Source organism: Rhinopithecus roxellana, chromosome 2 (assembly GCF_007565055.1).
Source record: "Rhinopithecus roxellana isolate Shanxi Qingling chromosome 2, ASM756505v1, whole genome shotgun sequence".
In the NCBI taxonomy this organism is placed as follows: domain Eukaryota; kingdom Metazoa; phylum Chordata; class Mammalia; order Primates; family Cercopithecidae; genus Rhinopithecus; species Rhinopithecus roxellana.
This window is the reverse complement of record NC_044550.1, coordinates 109,059,440-109,076,250: the sequence shown is the minus strand read 5'-3', so window position 1 is coordinate 109,076,250 and position 16,811 is coordinate 109,059,440. Positions and strand designations below refer to the sequence as shown.

At 42.4% G+C, this 16,811-nt stretch overlaps 1 protein-coding gene across 5 annotated transcripts in view; it reads right to left on the bottom strand.

The window, feature by feature from the left end:
- ACSL1 (acyl-CoA synthetase long chain family member 1) overlaps positions 1-16,811 on the bottom strand; it is a 70,008-nt gene that overhangs the window by 11,494 nt on the left and 41,703 nt on the right. For 3 of the 5 annotated variants that reach the window (XM_030918654.1, XM_030918655.1, XM_010377934.2), the window contains 8 exons: positions 13,443-13,544; positions 9,999-10,098; positions 9,599-9,777; positions 6,330-6,362; positions 6,150-6,201; positions 5,550-5,623; positions 2,486-2,563; positions 432-566 (listed from right to left, as the gene is read on the bottom strand). In XM_030918654.1, coding sequence (XP_030774514.1) covers positions 432-566; positions 2,486-2,563; positions 5,550-5,623; positions 6,150-6,201; positions 6,330-6,362; positions 9,599-9,777; positions 9,999-10,098; positions 13,443-13,544 — 753 coding nt within the window. Of the gene's footprint in view, positions 1-431; positions 567-2,338; positions 2,417-2,485; positions 2,564-5,549; positions 5,624-6,149; positions 6,202-6,329; positions 6,363-9,598; positions 9,778-9,998; positions 10,099-13,442; positions 13,545-16,811 lie in introns of all 5 variants that reach the window. The other 2 variants (XM_030918665.1, XM_030918668.1) reach the window with 2 other exon arrangements.

The following is a 16,811-nucleotide window of genomic DNA, read 5'->3' as shown; positions in this document are numbered from 1 at the left end:
ATTAAGTAATGTTTTACATGCCCATGCAAGGAGCTTTACAAAGAAGAAAACCATTTCATAGTTACTATTCTCATGTGATCCCATTAGCAACTTTTGGAGACAAACAGTAGGAGAGAAGAGGTAACAGTCCATGTTATACATGAGGAAGCAGAGGCTCAAGTGTTTATTGTAAAAATAAAATAACCTCCCACCTTACGCTTGTATTGTGACCAGGTTTACAAAGTGTGTTCATGTGTTTTCTCTTATAATCCTTATCAACAACTGTGGGAGGTAAATGCATCCTAACTTTACAGATGAGTAAACTGAAGTTCTACAAGATTGAGAGGATTGTCCAGGGTCATGCACATGGCACATGGCACAGCCCAATTCAAACCCAAGCCCCTGGGTTCAAGTCAGTGCTCAGTTCTGGGACTTTGCGGCTTGGAACTTACTCGGTCAAACATCCGGTTCAGCAGTCTTGGAACCACAGGGAAGACAGTGGGTTGAAGCACCTTGAGGTCATCCATGAGCAGCCTGATATCTCCTTGGAAAAATCCGATTTTAGCTCCATGACACAGCATTACACACTACAGGGGCAATGGAAACAACAAATATTTTATCATCACAGCAGGGGGTACACAACATGCCAACACCCAACACTTCAGTTTTAGCAGTTCAGGCCAGTTTCCAGAAATCTTAAATTTCCTAAATATAGGTAATGTAAAAAAAAAATGTGCATTTACTAGTCATTGTACAACATGGAAATGTGGTATTTCTCTTGGTTATCCTGAAGATACAGGACTTAGTAAAAAACCAGGCTATGTTGTTTTTAGTGATGACCACAGAGATTCTACTCTTTTAGTGTGGTGGTAAGTGGTAGTCTGTTGAATGAATGACATGGTATTACATATTCTAAATATTTTTAGTGGCTGGGTGCGGTGGCTCACACCTGTAATCCCAGCACTCTGGGAGGCCAAGGTGGGCGGATTACTTGAGTTCAGGAGTTCCAGATGAGTCTGGCCATGTTAGAGTGAAACCCCACGTCTACTAAAACAAAAATTAGCTGGGCGTGGTGGCAGGTGCCCGTAGTCCCAGTCACTCGGGGGGCTGATGCTGGAGAATCACTTGAACTCAGGAGACGGAGGTTGCAGTGGGCCAAGATCGTGCCACTGCTCTCCAGCCTGGGCCACAGAGGGAGACTCTGTCTCAAATATATTTATATAGCCTTCCAGAAACTTTACGTTTAATTTATTCTCAGAATAAAAACTTAACTTCTTGCCTAGAGTTCAAGTTTGTTAAAGTCTCACTTTCTTTTGTTTGAATCTAAAAGTTTCGGAAAGGCCACTAAGTATGATGAATTTGTGACACCAGGGTATCTAATACCAAAGTGGCTTGCCATTCAGCTAGAATACACTGCACAATCTTTTTCCTGTTGAGTACAAACTGTACTGGCAAGCCATATGGAACTGACAGTTTGCCTAAAGATTCAAAAGATAACACAAGGGAAGTACAAACGTTCTCTGGCTTAAAAGCAGAAACCACAAGAAAGGTACACCATGGTTCACTGTTTAACAATTACAGCTCAGAAAGCTGTTGTTCAGTGCGGCCTGCCTTCTAGGCACTCCTCTAAAACTTGTTAGGTACAGCAGCTCATCTGAGATTGCTTCATAAACCCAGAAGATCCTGAGGTGTGCAGGACGTAGAAGGAACAGATGGCACATGGGATGTAATCGCCTTCGATCCTCTGCGGTGAGCAAATCCGACAGGGCAGCTGCCATCCAAAGCACTGGCTGTTAGTCAGCCCTGTCTCCAACACAGCAGCGGGCACACAGCTAGAGCTCAGTAACTACTCACTAAATGAATGAATGGTGCTCATTGTTTTTTCCTACAGTATAAAATCCAAAATTGTCAAAGAAAGAAAAAAGGTGGTTCTTGGTCAGTTTTAAAATTAGTCACACAGTTGATTACAGGGAGCCTAAGCAAAGGTCAGCTGGAGGATCATTCTCTTTTTCCAAGGGCACTTAGAATATTGCTGAAAAAATTAGTCTCAAGCCAACTTGCCCATTATGAACAAGCACAATCAAAACTAGAGACTTCTTACAGAACAGAAGCCTCACCAGGCTTTGTAGAACTAAATTAATAATGACTTTTCTTTTATAGTTGATCTTTCTGGACTGATGTCCATATTAGTATCCTTCAAAAGTCTGAGCTCCTAATTTTAAAAAGAGTGATTAAATTCAAGTATCCTGTTCATACTCAGAAAAAGAATTTGTATTCTTTCAAATAATCTGTACCATTTCTAAAACGGGGCTGAGCAAAGAATTCTTTATAGAGATGACAGTCTGCACGTCACACTTACCTTCAAGAGCTGTTCAAACATGTGTGCAAGTGGTAAAAATGAAATGTGTGTGTCACTGGCATTCAAGGGAAGTACTTTCTGTAAAACACAACAACTTAGCAGAACATACACAACAAGCAAGCAAGGAAAACAAAACTAAATGCCTACCTCTACAACTCTCTCAAACATATGGGCGAGAGGCAAGAAAGATATCAAAGTATCATCTGGGCAAGGATTGACTGAATTCTGTAAGCAAAGATACCAGCAAGGCAGAAAAGCATTAAGACTCCCAGTAACTTTCCATTTTATTTCTGAGCACATAGTACCTCAACACTGAGGAGAAACAGCTTTTGCTTATGGTCTGCAACTTTTTCTCACCAAAGAATAAAATGAAAAGCAAGGGGCATGGTGGCTCACACCTGTAGTTCCAGCACTTTGGGAGGCCAGGGCGGGCAGATCACTTGAGGTCAGGGGTTCAAGACCAGCCTGGACAACATGGTAAAACCCCATCCCTACTAAAAATACAAAAATTGGCCAGATATAATGGCACATGTCTGTAATTCTAGCTACTCAGGAGGCTGAGGCAGGAGAATCGCTTGAACCAGGGAGGCGGAGGCTGCAGTGAGTCCAGATTGCACCACTGCACTCCAGCTTGGGCAACAGAGTGAGACTCTGACTCAAAAAAAAAAAAAAAAAGCAATACTTTCATTATTCAAATAAAGTGGAAGTCACTCCCAATGACAAAGTAAATTCACTTCCGGGCTTTAATCAAAACAAGGAAAATTTTGCCCAAATTGGAAGGTTAAGGGATTATGTGCTCTAATCAGTATTTCATCACTACAGTATCCCAGTACCCAGCAAGTTCAATTCTACCTTAAGAAATACAGGTCCCATTTCAACATAAAATTGCATTTTATGTTGCTAAGGGAAAGGAGGAAAGAAGATAAAAGAAGGTGGATTTCTAAGGTCCTTAGAGTATTTTGAGTTTGATCAATATATAAATACATAAAGCCCTACTTTACATAATTTGTTTAATGCAACCTCAGATCCGGCACCCAGAAATTTACTCTCCCTTTTTTTTTTTTTTTTTTTTGAGATGGAGTCTCGCTCTGCCGCCCAGGCTGGAGTGCAGTGGCCAAATCTCAGCTCACTGCAAGCTCCGCCTCCTGGGTTTACGCCATTCTCCTGCCTCAGCCTCCCGAGTAGCTGGGACTACAGGCGCCCGCCACGTCGCCTGGCTAGTTTTTTGTATTTTTTAGTAGAGACGGGGTTTCACTGTGTTAGCCAGGATGGTCTCGATCTCCTGACCTCGTGATCCACCCGTCTCGGCCTCCCAAAGTGCTGGGATTACAGGCTTGAGCCACCGCGCCCGGCCTGCTCTCCTATAAAATACTGATCATGATGATTAAACAGACAGATTAAGTTTGGACATCTGGTTTCCCTCAGAATGGGCCTTACTTAGGGGCAGGCACAGTGAGGGTTTGTATAGAATATTCATGTTTTTAACATAAAGAATTCTGGCCAAAACGGGGTGTCCAACAGCAGCTGCTGTCACACCAACTAAGAAATGAGGGCATTGTCGTTACCTAGGGGATGATGCACTACGTTCTGAGCCATGCCCTTTCCTTTCCTAAAGCTGGGTCACCCTTAATAATAATGTGACAATGGATGAAAGCATCAATCCTGAGCAAACACAGCAGCCCCAGAAGCACTGGATGTGGTCTGAGCATGCTGTAATCTCAGCTTGATTTTATTCAAGTCTGACAGGCATCCCAAGTAGTACTTCTCAGGATGAAATTGTTATATTAGTATAATGAGAAATCAGACTCCATTCTACCTGTACTTTTCAACATTCTGATTTAGAACAAAAATATTGTCCATGATCATGATCAGACATTTTACAAAGCTAAGAAGACAGATATTGTAACTGATATTGTAATTGATTTGCTATTATAATTGGCTTTAAACAAAATTCTGTCATCATTTGCCTCAATGAACCACCAATGCATTTTAAGTTTTCTTCGAAGGCCAATTACGACATTAAAATTTCACTTTGGTAAGGTACTAAATGTTGAACTCTGTTGAGAAAGTATACAGCTTTACAAAGGGTATTTGGAAAGGGTGACCCAAGTAAAATAAGTGCACAATCCCTCAAAGATCAGTTTTCTGTAGCCACCAAACAAGTCCATTCCCCAAAGCCATTAAGCTCAGGCTCCTGCTACAAAAATCAGAGCTACAGAATACTCCCAAAGAGACTGCAAAAGCCAATTATGTTAACTATAAAAAAGAGTATGAGGAAAAGGCATTATATTGTTCAATAAGCACCTTTATAAAGGGCAAGTTTGGAAAAGGCTCTTGGTGTTATGGACTGAATCACGTCACCTCCTTCTAAATTCATATGTTGATGTCCTAACTCCCAATGTAGAGAGGGCGCTGCTGTGACTGTATTTGGAGGTAGGCTCTGATCTGATAGGGCTAGTGTCCTTGTAAGAAGCGGAAGAGACACCAGAGCGCTCTCTCTTCGCACATGTACGGAAGAAAGGCCATGTGAGGATACCGGAAAAGGAGACTGTCTGCAAGCCAGGAAGACAGCCCTCACCAGAAGCCAAATTTGCCAGCAGCTGATCTTGGACTTCTAGCCTCCAGAACTGTGAGACAATAAATGTCTGTTGTATAAGCCACCCAGTCTGTGGGTTTTTTCTTTGTTTTTTGTTACGTCAACCTGAATAGACTAAGACACTGGATAGTAAACTTTAAAAGTATGGGAAATTAGTTGAAGTGCAAGTCTTTAATACTTCTAGTGCAATGGAAGTCACCCTGACCACAACAGATAATAATAATTCAAAAACTTTTAGCATATCATTGCCAATTTAAAATAAATTATTTCCCAAATACAGGGGCACTGGATAAAAACACAAGACAGTCCATCTCTTCTCTGTCCTTTCTTGGACATATTTCTAGGGCAATCTCCAAATAGAGTTTCACTATATTAATGTTGCAGTGAACTTCATCTGTCAATTCACCTTAATTATCACAGAGAAGGGTTGGCGATTAGGTCCAAAGTGAAAAAAGAGAGAAGGTGGACTTGGGCCTAAAGTTCTGACCTTATCCGTATGTCACCTCGTTTCTAAATACCACACGGGCCTAACACAGTGGTGCCACCTTCAGCACTTTCATTCTCAAGGACTAATGTCAACCAGTGAGGAAAGATGACAACATCCCAAAAAGTTACCTCTGTTGCTTTCACAAAAGCTGAACAATCGCTCACTATGTTTCGATGAGTGATCAGTGCTCCTTTGGGGTTGCCTGTGGAGCACATATGAAGCAGAACAAAGTTAAAGAATGACAGAAATGAAGGAGGCCCAGAAACCCCGCATAATTAGGGCCTCGGACACCTCTACTGTTAAGATACATCGTGAAAGCCAAATGTTGAACACTAAATTCCTGAGCAACCTGCAATCCTTTCACTGACTTATCTTTAAAAACCTTTATTAATATGGGCAAATTTTAAAGGGTATACGTAGTCATAAGAGAAGAAAAACCAGAAATTGTCTCCCTGGGAGCCACCGATCTAGTCTGTCCTAGGAAGACAGGTGAACCTAATATCACCCTCAATAAATGTTTGAGGAATTATCCGGCACTCTTGGACTCTGAGAAGATCTTACAGAGCAACAAGAAGATAGCACATAGCACAAGAAGACAGCACTGGACCCGCTTCCTTCTCTTCTGCTTTCGGTCCATCTACTGTTAGCTGATAAGTCATCCAAAAGAGGTGGGGAGAGTACAGCCCACTGGCTGTCACATGTAGAAGCAATTCTATCTCAAAACTCACCTGTAGTTCCACTTGTGAAACAAATTACTGCAAGATCTTCAGGTGCTGGAGGCTAAAGAAGATTTAAAAAAAAGGCTGATATAAATCAGAACAGAAAAGAGAACTATAAGCCACAAAGTACTAGGCTAGATACTGAAGACTACAAAGAGGACAGAGCAGGGTCTGACACAGTGTGCTTACCTTGGGCTTCCGTCTGTTGGCTCTTCCCAGGTCCTTAATTAGAAGAGAAAAAAAGCCATGTTAAATGGAAACGTTTTCTAACTGTAAAGGATAAGGTCATATCAAGGCACTTAAAGCTGGCCTTACTGTGGGCTTTGTTCACAGCTGGCTCGAAAACAGCATAATTTTCTAATTAAAGAAACTATGGTAGTTTTAATTAACCAAAACCAAAATATTTACTCATTGTTCTGAGAAGCCATTTTCCAGTTATCTCTTCTCTTACATAAAACCACACAGATGATATTAGGCTGGCCTTTGAAATAGGATGTATTAAAATACAGCAGTCAAAGTCTTTACAATGCATTTCTGGTCTCCACTTCCACTCCTTATTAGGGCCTTTAATAAAGCCCTGTTCTTAACCATAACTAGATACTGTAGATGCTCTGCAGGCTCCTCAAATCAGAGCACAATACGACCTCACCCCCGCATTCTGCACAACTGACATCTGCAATCTGAGAAGAAAAATCAATCTCTGCTCGGTTGAAATGCTAGCCATTTTGGAGAGGCTCAAATATCTGCTCAAATATCTCCCCATGTAGAGTGGAGATAGGATTTGGGAGCCTCCAGTGATAAAACAGACCACAGCAGAACCTCGAAGACTATTTCCTGAATGGACTTAAAGGTTAAGAATGACGCATTGCACGGGGACAGCATTTCCCAGCGGCAGGCTTCCAGCCACTACCACTGATGGGGTTTGGTCGACTGCATGAGTGCGGTCTTGGTGGCCACTTTAATATCTATTAATTTTAACAAATGAACGATTTATATTCTTTTCCTATTAAAATGGAACAGCGTGAATGAGGATATGGAATGAACATGCCATTGAACATGTTCAGTTCACATGGAAATTAGATGGATGTGCTCAGGGCTCGGTGAGTTTCTGCCCAGCATCCATTAAGGTTTCAATCTTAATTCCATTTTAAATGATGTAAGTGGCAGACCACCGATTAAGAACAGGAACTAATATATCCAATTAGAGGTCAGCCAAAAGCTACAGCAATAATTCTGTACATTTTTTTCAAAATAACCTTTATTAGCTCCAGAATTTCTACTTGTCTATTAAAAATTCTTACATAACTTCGGGAGATGCCCAAGTTTTCAAAAATTGATGTTAAATAAAATAAAGCACCAGTTACATACAATTTGGCTCTTAATTTATTGGGAACAAACATTATCCAAATTAGTGCACTGTTGCCACGAAAGTTTCACAGCCTTACATCTCTCTTACGGTATCACTTAGGAAAAATCCTGCAATTATTATTATTATTTTTTTTTGAGACAGAGTCTTGCTCTGTCGCCCATGCTGCTGTGCAGTGGCACAATCTTGGCTCACTACAACCTCCACCTCCTGGGTTCAAGCGATTCTCCTGCCTCAGCCTCCCGAATAGCTGGGATTACCGGTGTGCGCCACCATGCCAGGCTAATTTTTTGTATTTCTAGTACGACGGTGTTTCACCATGCTGGCCAGGCTGGTCTCAACCTGACCTCATGATCCGCCGCCTCAGCCTCCCAAAGTGCTGGGATTACAGGAGTGAGCCACTGTGCCTGGCCAAATACTACAATTATTAAAAAAAACCTTTATGTTCCAAGAAAAAAAACCACCCATAAACAAAAACTGAATTCTAGTTAATGATAAATACCCTGAAGTATTTAGGGGTAATAAAATCTGCAACTTACTAAAATGCATCAAAAAAATAAGATGGAGGGATAAAGTGATGGACTGATAAGTGATAAAGCAAATATACTAAAATGTCAATTGGTGGTGAGTATACAGCTGTCTACTGTGCAATTCTTTCAACTGTTTGGACAGTTAAAATTTTCATAATTAAAATATTGAAAAATGCAAACATTCCAAATACCAAAATTTCTATTTTTGATCCCATAAAAAAATACATTAATATAAACTCAACACAAGATCAACCATAATGCTAGTTTTAAATTCTTTTCTTTAGACCTTCACCTTTTGCTCAGAATATTTTTAAAAACTAAGTATAAATCATATTAAGCAGGTAAGTGTAAAACAATGTCTTCTATAAAGTAATATTTTAATATAAATTTTATATTATAATCTTCAATCATCTAAATAATTTTTAAATTTCAACATTACTTCTTAATCATACAGCAGTCAAAAAACACCAGAAAAATTCCTGCATCTATGGGGAGAGAGGGGAGAAAAAGGGAAGGTAAGGGAAAAAGAGATTACATTATAGTAAAAGGGGGTTAAAAGTGAAAAAATAGAAGCGGGGAAACACCAGGTAACAAGCTAACTAAAACCCCAATTCAACAAGGAAGCACGCGGGTCGGCACTTACAGAATCAGTTCCATGCTACTGAGAGAGAGTTGGGCAGGGGCGCACACATGCACAAGAGAGAAGGTTCTGTTAGAACACACGAGCTTCCCTGTGCCTACTAGGTTCCTCAGGAAAGGTTTTACGGATCCTTACTTACAGCCTCAAATTCTTTGTAGGAGGAAAATTACACATAAAAATTTAAAATCCTATTTATAACAGTTTCAGAAAAGTATTTCTAACTCCTTCAGAAAGAGAATGACTGACTCTATTTTCCTATGACTTGCTATGATATGTATATAAAAAGATCCTCCTCTGGTCATGTTCTTGGATGGAACTGTAATCCAAGTCCGGCTGACGGGGATCAACTTCTTGTATGATCTGACATCAAGCACCCATGCTGAGCATGGACCTCACTCATTCTCCTGGATTGGCTGCCTTTAAAGTTGTGATGGGTATGACTCTTAAAAGAGTCAATATGAAAATAAACCACATCAAACATGTATGTTGGAAACTCACCAGGACTCTCCACGAGCCACCCAGGGAAAAGAACGATAATGCTGATTTCTATATTTGGCTTGGCATTAAAGACAAATTAGTAAGCAAAAGGCATTAAAGCCCAAAGAAGACACAGAAACTGAAAGCTCCACCTGCCTGAAGCTGTAATTCCCATTTCTGGCATTTCAGGGCACAGCTTGTCAGTGCTCCGGAATAAATATTTGAGTGGTGAAAGCACTTGGGTAAGATGTGATGTGTTAACACTGGGCACACATGTAGAATCCTTTCTCCAGCAATGAGACAGAAATTTCTGCTCTCTTTCATGGGTTGCGGAGGCGACCGGCCAGCGCTGGGACTGCACGATGGCACTAGATAGCGCTGGATAGCACGTGTGGCCAGCATGGCCCCAGGGAAAGCCTTTGGGGAAGGAGGCAGGGGAACTCACCTCCATCGCCTTCAGGCTGATGATTTCCACCCCACACTTCTGGCCTTGTTCTACCAGTTCACTGCCGTAGGCATCCATGAGAACTATGATTTTAAGGCTTGGTGTTAACTTATTTTCTACACCCTCTAGTAAGAGTTTGGCCTTCTCTGGCTTGTCAGCAAAAACCAGAGAGAGTTCAGCTGTAAATGAAAAGATACAATGAAGAATAAGCTCTGGGATGTTAAAAGATTGACTCTGTCATATCCAGCACAAGGATACTTGAAGTACTACATTCTTTGAATAAAAAGGTAAATATACATTTACATGCAAAATCTTTGTCAAATCAAATGTAAGCAAATGTAAAGTCACTGACCCTAACCAATAACTATGCCAACAATCCAGGCAAAGATCATAGATGTACCTTTGTTGACTATGTACGTCACAGCTTCGTTTCCAAGGGTATCATAAAGTGGAACGATCACCATCGAATAAGCAAAGCATCCTTGTTCAATAATCACCCACTAAACAAACAGTAAATGTCAGGGAGAGAAAACAAGATGTCATCATGGAATCAATAAGAACAATACTCAAGAGAGATTCAACGTGAAAACCTTTGACGCAGCAAAATTAACATTGGTGTTATCTACTACTCTGTGCCAGGTGCTATGAGGGATTCAGAATGAGAACAAAACACTTGCCCCATTCTTAAAAAGAAATTAAGGCCAGGCACACTGGCTCACACCAGGAATCCCAGCACTTTGGGAGGCCACGGTGGGGGGAATCAGTTGAGCCAGGAGTTCAAGACCAGCCTGGGCAACATGGCAAAACCCTGCCTCTACAGAAGTTATCTGGACATGGTGGCACACACCTGTAGTCGCAGCTACTTGAGAGGCTGAGGCGGGAGGATTGCTTGAACCCAGAAGGTTGAGGCTGCAGTGAGTTGTGATCACACCAATGCACTCCAGCCTGGGTGACAGAGTGAGATCCTGTATGTATGTATGTATGTATGCACAAAGAGAGGGAGGGAAGGCAGGAAGGAAGGAAAGAGAGAGAGAGAAAGAAAGAGGAGAGAGAGGACAGAAAGAGAAAGATGAGAGATTGAGAAAGAAAAGGAAAGGAAAGGAAAGGAAAGGAAAGGAAAGGAAAGGGAAAAGGAAAGAAAAGAAAAGAAAGAAAGAAAAATAAATTAAAATCTGCCTGAAGAATTGAGGCAAATATGTTAAAAGATAATTAGCAGTATCAGATAGTGACTGACTGGAGATAAGAAAGCCCACCATTGGCCAAGGTAGTTACAGATGCTACTGGGATGGTGTAACTGAGATTGTCTTTGGAAAGAGAAAGAAAAAGAGAAAGAGAGAAAGAGACAGAGATAGAGGCAGGGAGATGCTAACAGAGGGGACAGCAGGATCAAAAGCAGGGGGGTTAGAGCGATGTGACTGGCACAGACGGTTCTGGCTGGAGAACAGGGGGCAGCCACTGAGAGTTTCTCACAAAACAGTGGCTGTGGAGCTCAAGGAAGATCCCTCTGGCAGCAGGGCACTGTATGCCCTGGAATAGGGGAAGGAGTACCTTGTCTAGCAGCAAAACTGTTTTGAGAAAATCCCTCTAGAAAAGTGAAGGAAAGAAGTGAGACAATAACTGGCCACACTGCCACATGGAAGATGCAGTAAGATGTCTGGCGGCACTGGCCACATAGCCACTGCCCTACCTACTGGACAAAGGTGAAAGATCACTCTCTATCATACCCAAGGGCACCCCACTGCCTCCGGCTGCACTTTTCTAATGAAATCATCTGCAGAGCTCTGACACACAGGACAGATAAAGGCATAGCCGGGGGCAGGGGGCACAACCCACTCACATCCACTTGGCCTGGAAATGGGCTTCTGAGTTTCGGTGTTTTCCTGGAAGGAATTTTCAGCCAACAACAAAGAGATCAGGTCCAAGCTCCTTAGGCACATGTGACGCTTAAGGAAGGCTCTCTTTCCTGCCACTCCACCACATGAAAATGCTCCACTCCCAGACACAGGTGTGAACATGGGCATTCCCTTGGCCTCCCCACCCCTATTTCCTTCGAGATTCTACTCAGGTGCCACCTCCAGGAAGCCCTCCTTGACTGAGCTCCCATAATCCTTCTGCCCTACGCCCACACTTACCACATGACAGAGAAAGCACCGGTGTTTAGCTCTGTCTTTCCTTATGTGGTAGCTCGGAAGAGGGGCTGAGTCACTGTGCTTTGGCACCCCCACACAGTGTCTGACATATAGTAGGTGCTCAGCAAACATTTGTTGAACGAACTCATAAATATAGGAAAGAACCTACTTCTTGAAGAGATTCATTCTGCAGTTCTAGATTCATGATAAAATTCCATCAAAACAAACATTTTGATGTGTTCATTTGGGATGAAAAAAACTAAATTCTACAAAGCCCAGTCATAGTCCAGCTGTGGAGAATGCTGTTTTCCCCTTGAAAGACCACAAAACTCTAAAGAAGCCATCTTTATTTATAAAAAAAAAAAAAAAAAGTCAGTAGCACAGCATTGCATCAGCATGTCTTCTGGCCACAAGCAGGTATAAGAATAAATTCGATTTCTTCAAGCCAGATGCTTCCATTTTTCCAGGCCAGCTAGATCCACTAATCTTCTGAGTCACACCATAAGCTGTACTTCCAAAAGAGCTGCTCATTTAAACTCAATTTCTGATATGTTTTGGCTGTGTCCCCACCCAAATCTCAACTTGAATTGTATCTCCCAGAATTCCCACGTGGAGGAGCCAGGTGGAAGTAATTGAATCATGGCGGCTGGTCTTTCCCATGCTATTTTTGTGATAGTAAGTTTCATGAGATCTGATGGGTTTATCACGGGTTTCTGCTTTTGTTTCTTCCTCATTTTTCTCTTGCTGCCACCATGTAAGAAGTGCCTTTCACCTCCTGCCATGATTCTGAGGCCTCCCCAGCCATGTGAAACTGCAAGTCCAATTAAACCTCTTTTTCTTCCCAGTCTCAGGTATGTCTTTATCAGTAGCGTGAAAATGGACTAATATACTTTTACACACTGGTTTACAGAAACCGTGCTGGGCCTAGACCGCCAATGATACACTGCGCAAATGAAGGCCGGCTAGTGCTGAGTACTGTCCCCATCACCCATGGTATTTTAAACTCTGGAAACCAACCAGAAGGAAAGCCTCATACCTTTCAGAAAGGGAAAAAAAGGAGGCTGCTATTAACAAAAATGTTATCTAAATCTCTCTATAACTTATTAATGTCATTTTTCTAACCACAGAGGTGACTCTTAAAGTAAAAAGACTCCTTTGTTAGTTATCTAAGGATTTTGTTGGGGAACCTGGTTTAAAAACACTAAAATAATCCCCCCCCCCCGAAAAGTGATTTCTCTTTTCTCTTAAGGCGATTAAAAGGCCCTGGTTCAGGTTTTCTTTTCTTTTTTTTTTGAGATGGGAGTTTCGCTCTTGTTGCCCGGGCTGGTAGCTCACCACAACCTCTGCCTCCCAGATTCAAGCGATTCTCCTGCATCAGCCTCCCGAGTAGCTGGGATTATAGATGTGCGCCATCAGGCCTGGCTAATTTTGTATTTTTAGTACAGATGGGGTTTCTCCATGTTGGTCAGGCTGGTCTGGAACTCCCGACCTCTGGTGACCCACCCGCCTCGGCCTCCCAAAGTACTGGGATTACAGGCGTGAGCCACCGCATCCAGCTCTGGTTCAGGTTTTCGTATGTGTAACTTTCTAAGGTGTAACACAAAGCTATACTTTTAGTAGCAATCAGACTACAACATCTGGTCTCTAGCAGAAGTTAGGCTCTTACATTGGAGAATTCTCCAAATCATGCACAGCAAGTACCTACTGGGTCATACCTCAGGTCTATTTTGAGCAAAGATGCCGATGAACTGATCTGGGGTGGCCGTGAAGCCCTTCTGGATCAGCGCTGAGCCCAGGCACTCCGCCATTTCTGCAACCTAAAACGGAGAGGAGAAAGTCAGAAACAGATTGGGCCCCAGCTCCAGAAACAAAGCTGGCCAGAGGACAGGCTTCCATCTCAGCCAGCACGCAATGCTGCACACAGAAGCGGAGAGGGAACACGCAGGCATTCCTTTATTGGTAGGTTTCTTGGTAAAACACAAGGTTTTATTCATAAGAAATCAGAATTAAGAGAACTGACCGCAGCGTTCCTTCTGCAAAGCAAATTAATCTTATCCCAACGGCTGCAGGTTACAGATAATTATATGGCAAGGCTTCTTATACATATTTTTCTATTTTAGTTTTATAAAATTATAAAAATAGTAGAGAGATGGATTTTTTTTTAATTTATAAAGCAGCCAAAATTGTTTATTTGGTATAAACACAGAAACAGCAACTTTTGAGAGGCCTATAAAAAATAAGAGCAAGCTGTTATCCTGAAGTTCCACAATTCCGTTCTTAAGAACATATTCTTAGGAAACAGTTCAGTCTCAGGAGGAGGTTTTTAAAAGCCTACATATAGGCTAGGCATGGTGGCTCACGCCTATAATCCCAGCGCTTTGGGAGGCCGAGGCGGGCAGATCACTCGAGGGAGTTCGAGGCCAGCCTGGCCAACATGGTAAAACCCCGTCTCTACTGAAAATACAAAAATTAGCCAGGCATGGTGGCATGCACCTGTAGTCCCAGCTACTCAGGAGGCTGATGTAGAAGAATTGCTTGAACCCAGGAGGTGGAGTCTGCAGTGCACTGAGATCATCCCACTGCACTCCAGCCTGGGTGACAGAGTGAGATTCCATCTCAACAACAAAAAAAAGCCTACGTATAAACATATGCAAATATTTCAAAATTCTTGCATCAAAAATCTCAAGGGTAAAAAACCTAATCATGGCTGGTGATTAAGTAAACGATGGTAATCACTAAGAAAATGCTACACAGTTAGTTAATATTATAATTGTGAAAACTGTATCAAACTTAGGACAATATTATAATGATAAGCAACACATGTAAATATAAAAATGCATATTATAATAACTAAGTAAAAATTGGTAGGTTTGCAAAATTCAGCAGGGTTATCCTATCCTCTCCCCGTTCCTACCCCAAATAAAATAAAATTTTTAAAAAATCTTAAACTTTGCAGTTCTTTTCTTTTTCTTTCTTTTTTTTTTTTTTTTTTTTGAGATGGAGTCTCACTCTGTTGCCCAGGCTGGAGTGCAGGGGCGTGGTCTTGGCTCACTGCAACTTCCGCCTCAAGGGTTCAAGCAATTCTCTCTGCCTCAGCCTCCAGAGTAGCTGGGATTACAGGCACCTGCTACTACATCCGGCTAATTTTTATATTTTTCAGTAAAGACAGGGTTTTGCCATGTTGGCCAGGCTGGTCTTGAACTCCTGACCTCAGGTGATCTGCCCCCCCCCTTGGCCTCCCAAAGTGCTGGGATTATAGGCATGAGGCATACCGTGCCTGGCCTGGAGTTACTTTCTTTATTCTCATTTGGCAAATTCTCAAGAGCACTCTTAAAGCATACCCATACCCATAGGAAGGAAGGCCACACCTGCTCCTGGCCTGGAACCCTACTGGTTCTGGGCCTTGGCACCATCCTGGCCCTGCCTACGGGGAACAGAGTGATCATGGTAAAGTGACAACAGGATGACACAAACAGGTTCATTACTATCCTCCCCTTCACAGATGAGTTCAAAAGTCTTGGTTGCATTTAAGGAATCGGAACCTGAGAAATACCTGCAATTGGATGCTACCTAGCTGGTAAATATGATTGAATAATACACGCACATTTATATTTCTAGATCGGTCACACATTCTTAAAAACAAAGAACAAAAAAAAAAAAAAAATCCCTTTAAGGCATTCCTAGTCACCAAAAGGTCATATTCATTGGATGATTGAAAAAAAAAAAGATCTGAATGTACAAATCCAAAATTGGCTTCAGTTTTGTATCGTCACCCGCTTCCAAATGAAGCGTGCAAGGCATAGATTCACACTTTCAGAAACCCCAGTGATTTTCAATCTGCCTTGAAAACGCCAATCTGCAATGGATGTGTCTTCTCTCTTCCAGCCAATAAACAACAGAAATAACCCAGGAGACACAGAGGACTCCATGATGCCTCAGGATCATCACACACCACACACGCATGTTCAACACACACAGGCTGTTCTTACACTTGTGAAAATGAGGGATCCTGGAAAACTATTATTTACGCAGGAAACTATTTGGCTCTGGTAGGACAGAATAAAAATGGGAAATCCTTCCAGTCTTGTGAGCTACTGCTCCTAGCTCCTTCTACAGGGTAGGTGTGAGAAGTCGCTTCCCCACCTCTTGAGAGACAGAAGAACACCTCTCAAGCAAAGCCTTCTGCATCCTGTTGACCCCAGAGGATGGACGGGGAGAAATCACGCACTTCAGTCTGAGAACCATCAACACACTCTGCGGTTGCAGAGAACAATCCCTTCCACAGACGCACCCCAAATACACCAGCCCCTAAACTGCCCTTCACACAAAACCCAGAAGAAGGAAGTGCATTTGTATTCAGGAATCCGCATGATTACCTGCCCCTAGAGCAGCAGAGGGGGAGACAGGGGCGAGAGCCTTTCCTGGACAGCTGTGTGGAAGCAGCAGGCAGCAAAGCAGAACTGGCATGTCTGGGGCACCTGCCTGTCCCGGGGTGCCGTGTGCACTGGGGAAGAGCCATGGCATCCACATTCATTGTAATCAAGACAAAAAAATAAATAAATAAACAGCAACGTCTTCCTACACTGCTACTGCCACTCATGAACTGCTGTTTCAACCATTGTAGCCATTGATGGGTGGGGACTAGAGACTAACAAGGGTCACCACACTCAGATCCCAGCTTCCTTTGTGCTTATACAGTAACACAAGTGTCTTCCCCGAACATCTGTGTTCCTCCCTACGGCTGCTCTGGGGGTGTCACACAGATGGTGAGTTGGCCAAGGACAGCTTTGAGGGTCAGTAGCACGCACTAGGAAAGCCTACACAAGAGGCTGCAGGCCTTGCTTCTGGTCCTGGTTCTGTCCACTAACCAGCTATGACCTTGGGTGAGTCACCTCTCTTCCTGAGACAGGTCCTCCTCATCTGTAAAATGAGGACATGTTTCTATGTTCCGGCTTCTGAGTTTTTCTAGTACCCCTCAAGTGGAGAGGAATAATCCTATCCCACCAGGGGGACTGGGAGAGTTTCTAAAATTTTATCTTAAAAATTATACTCGACTTCACAATATATCCACATCAGCTTTGAAA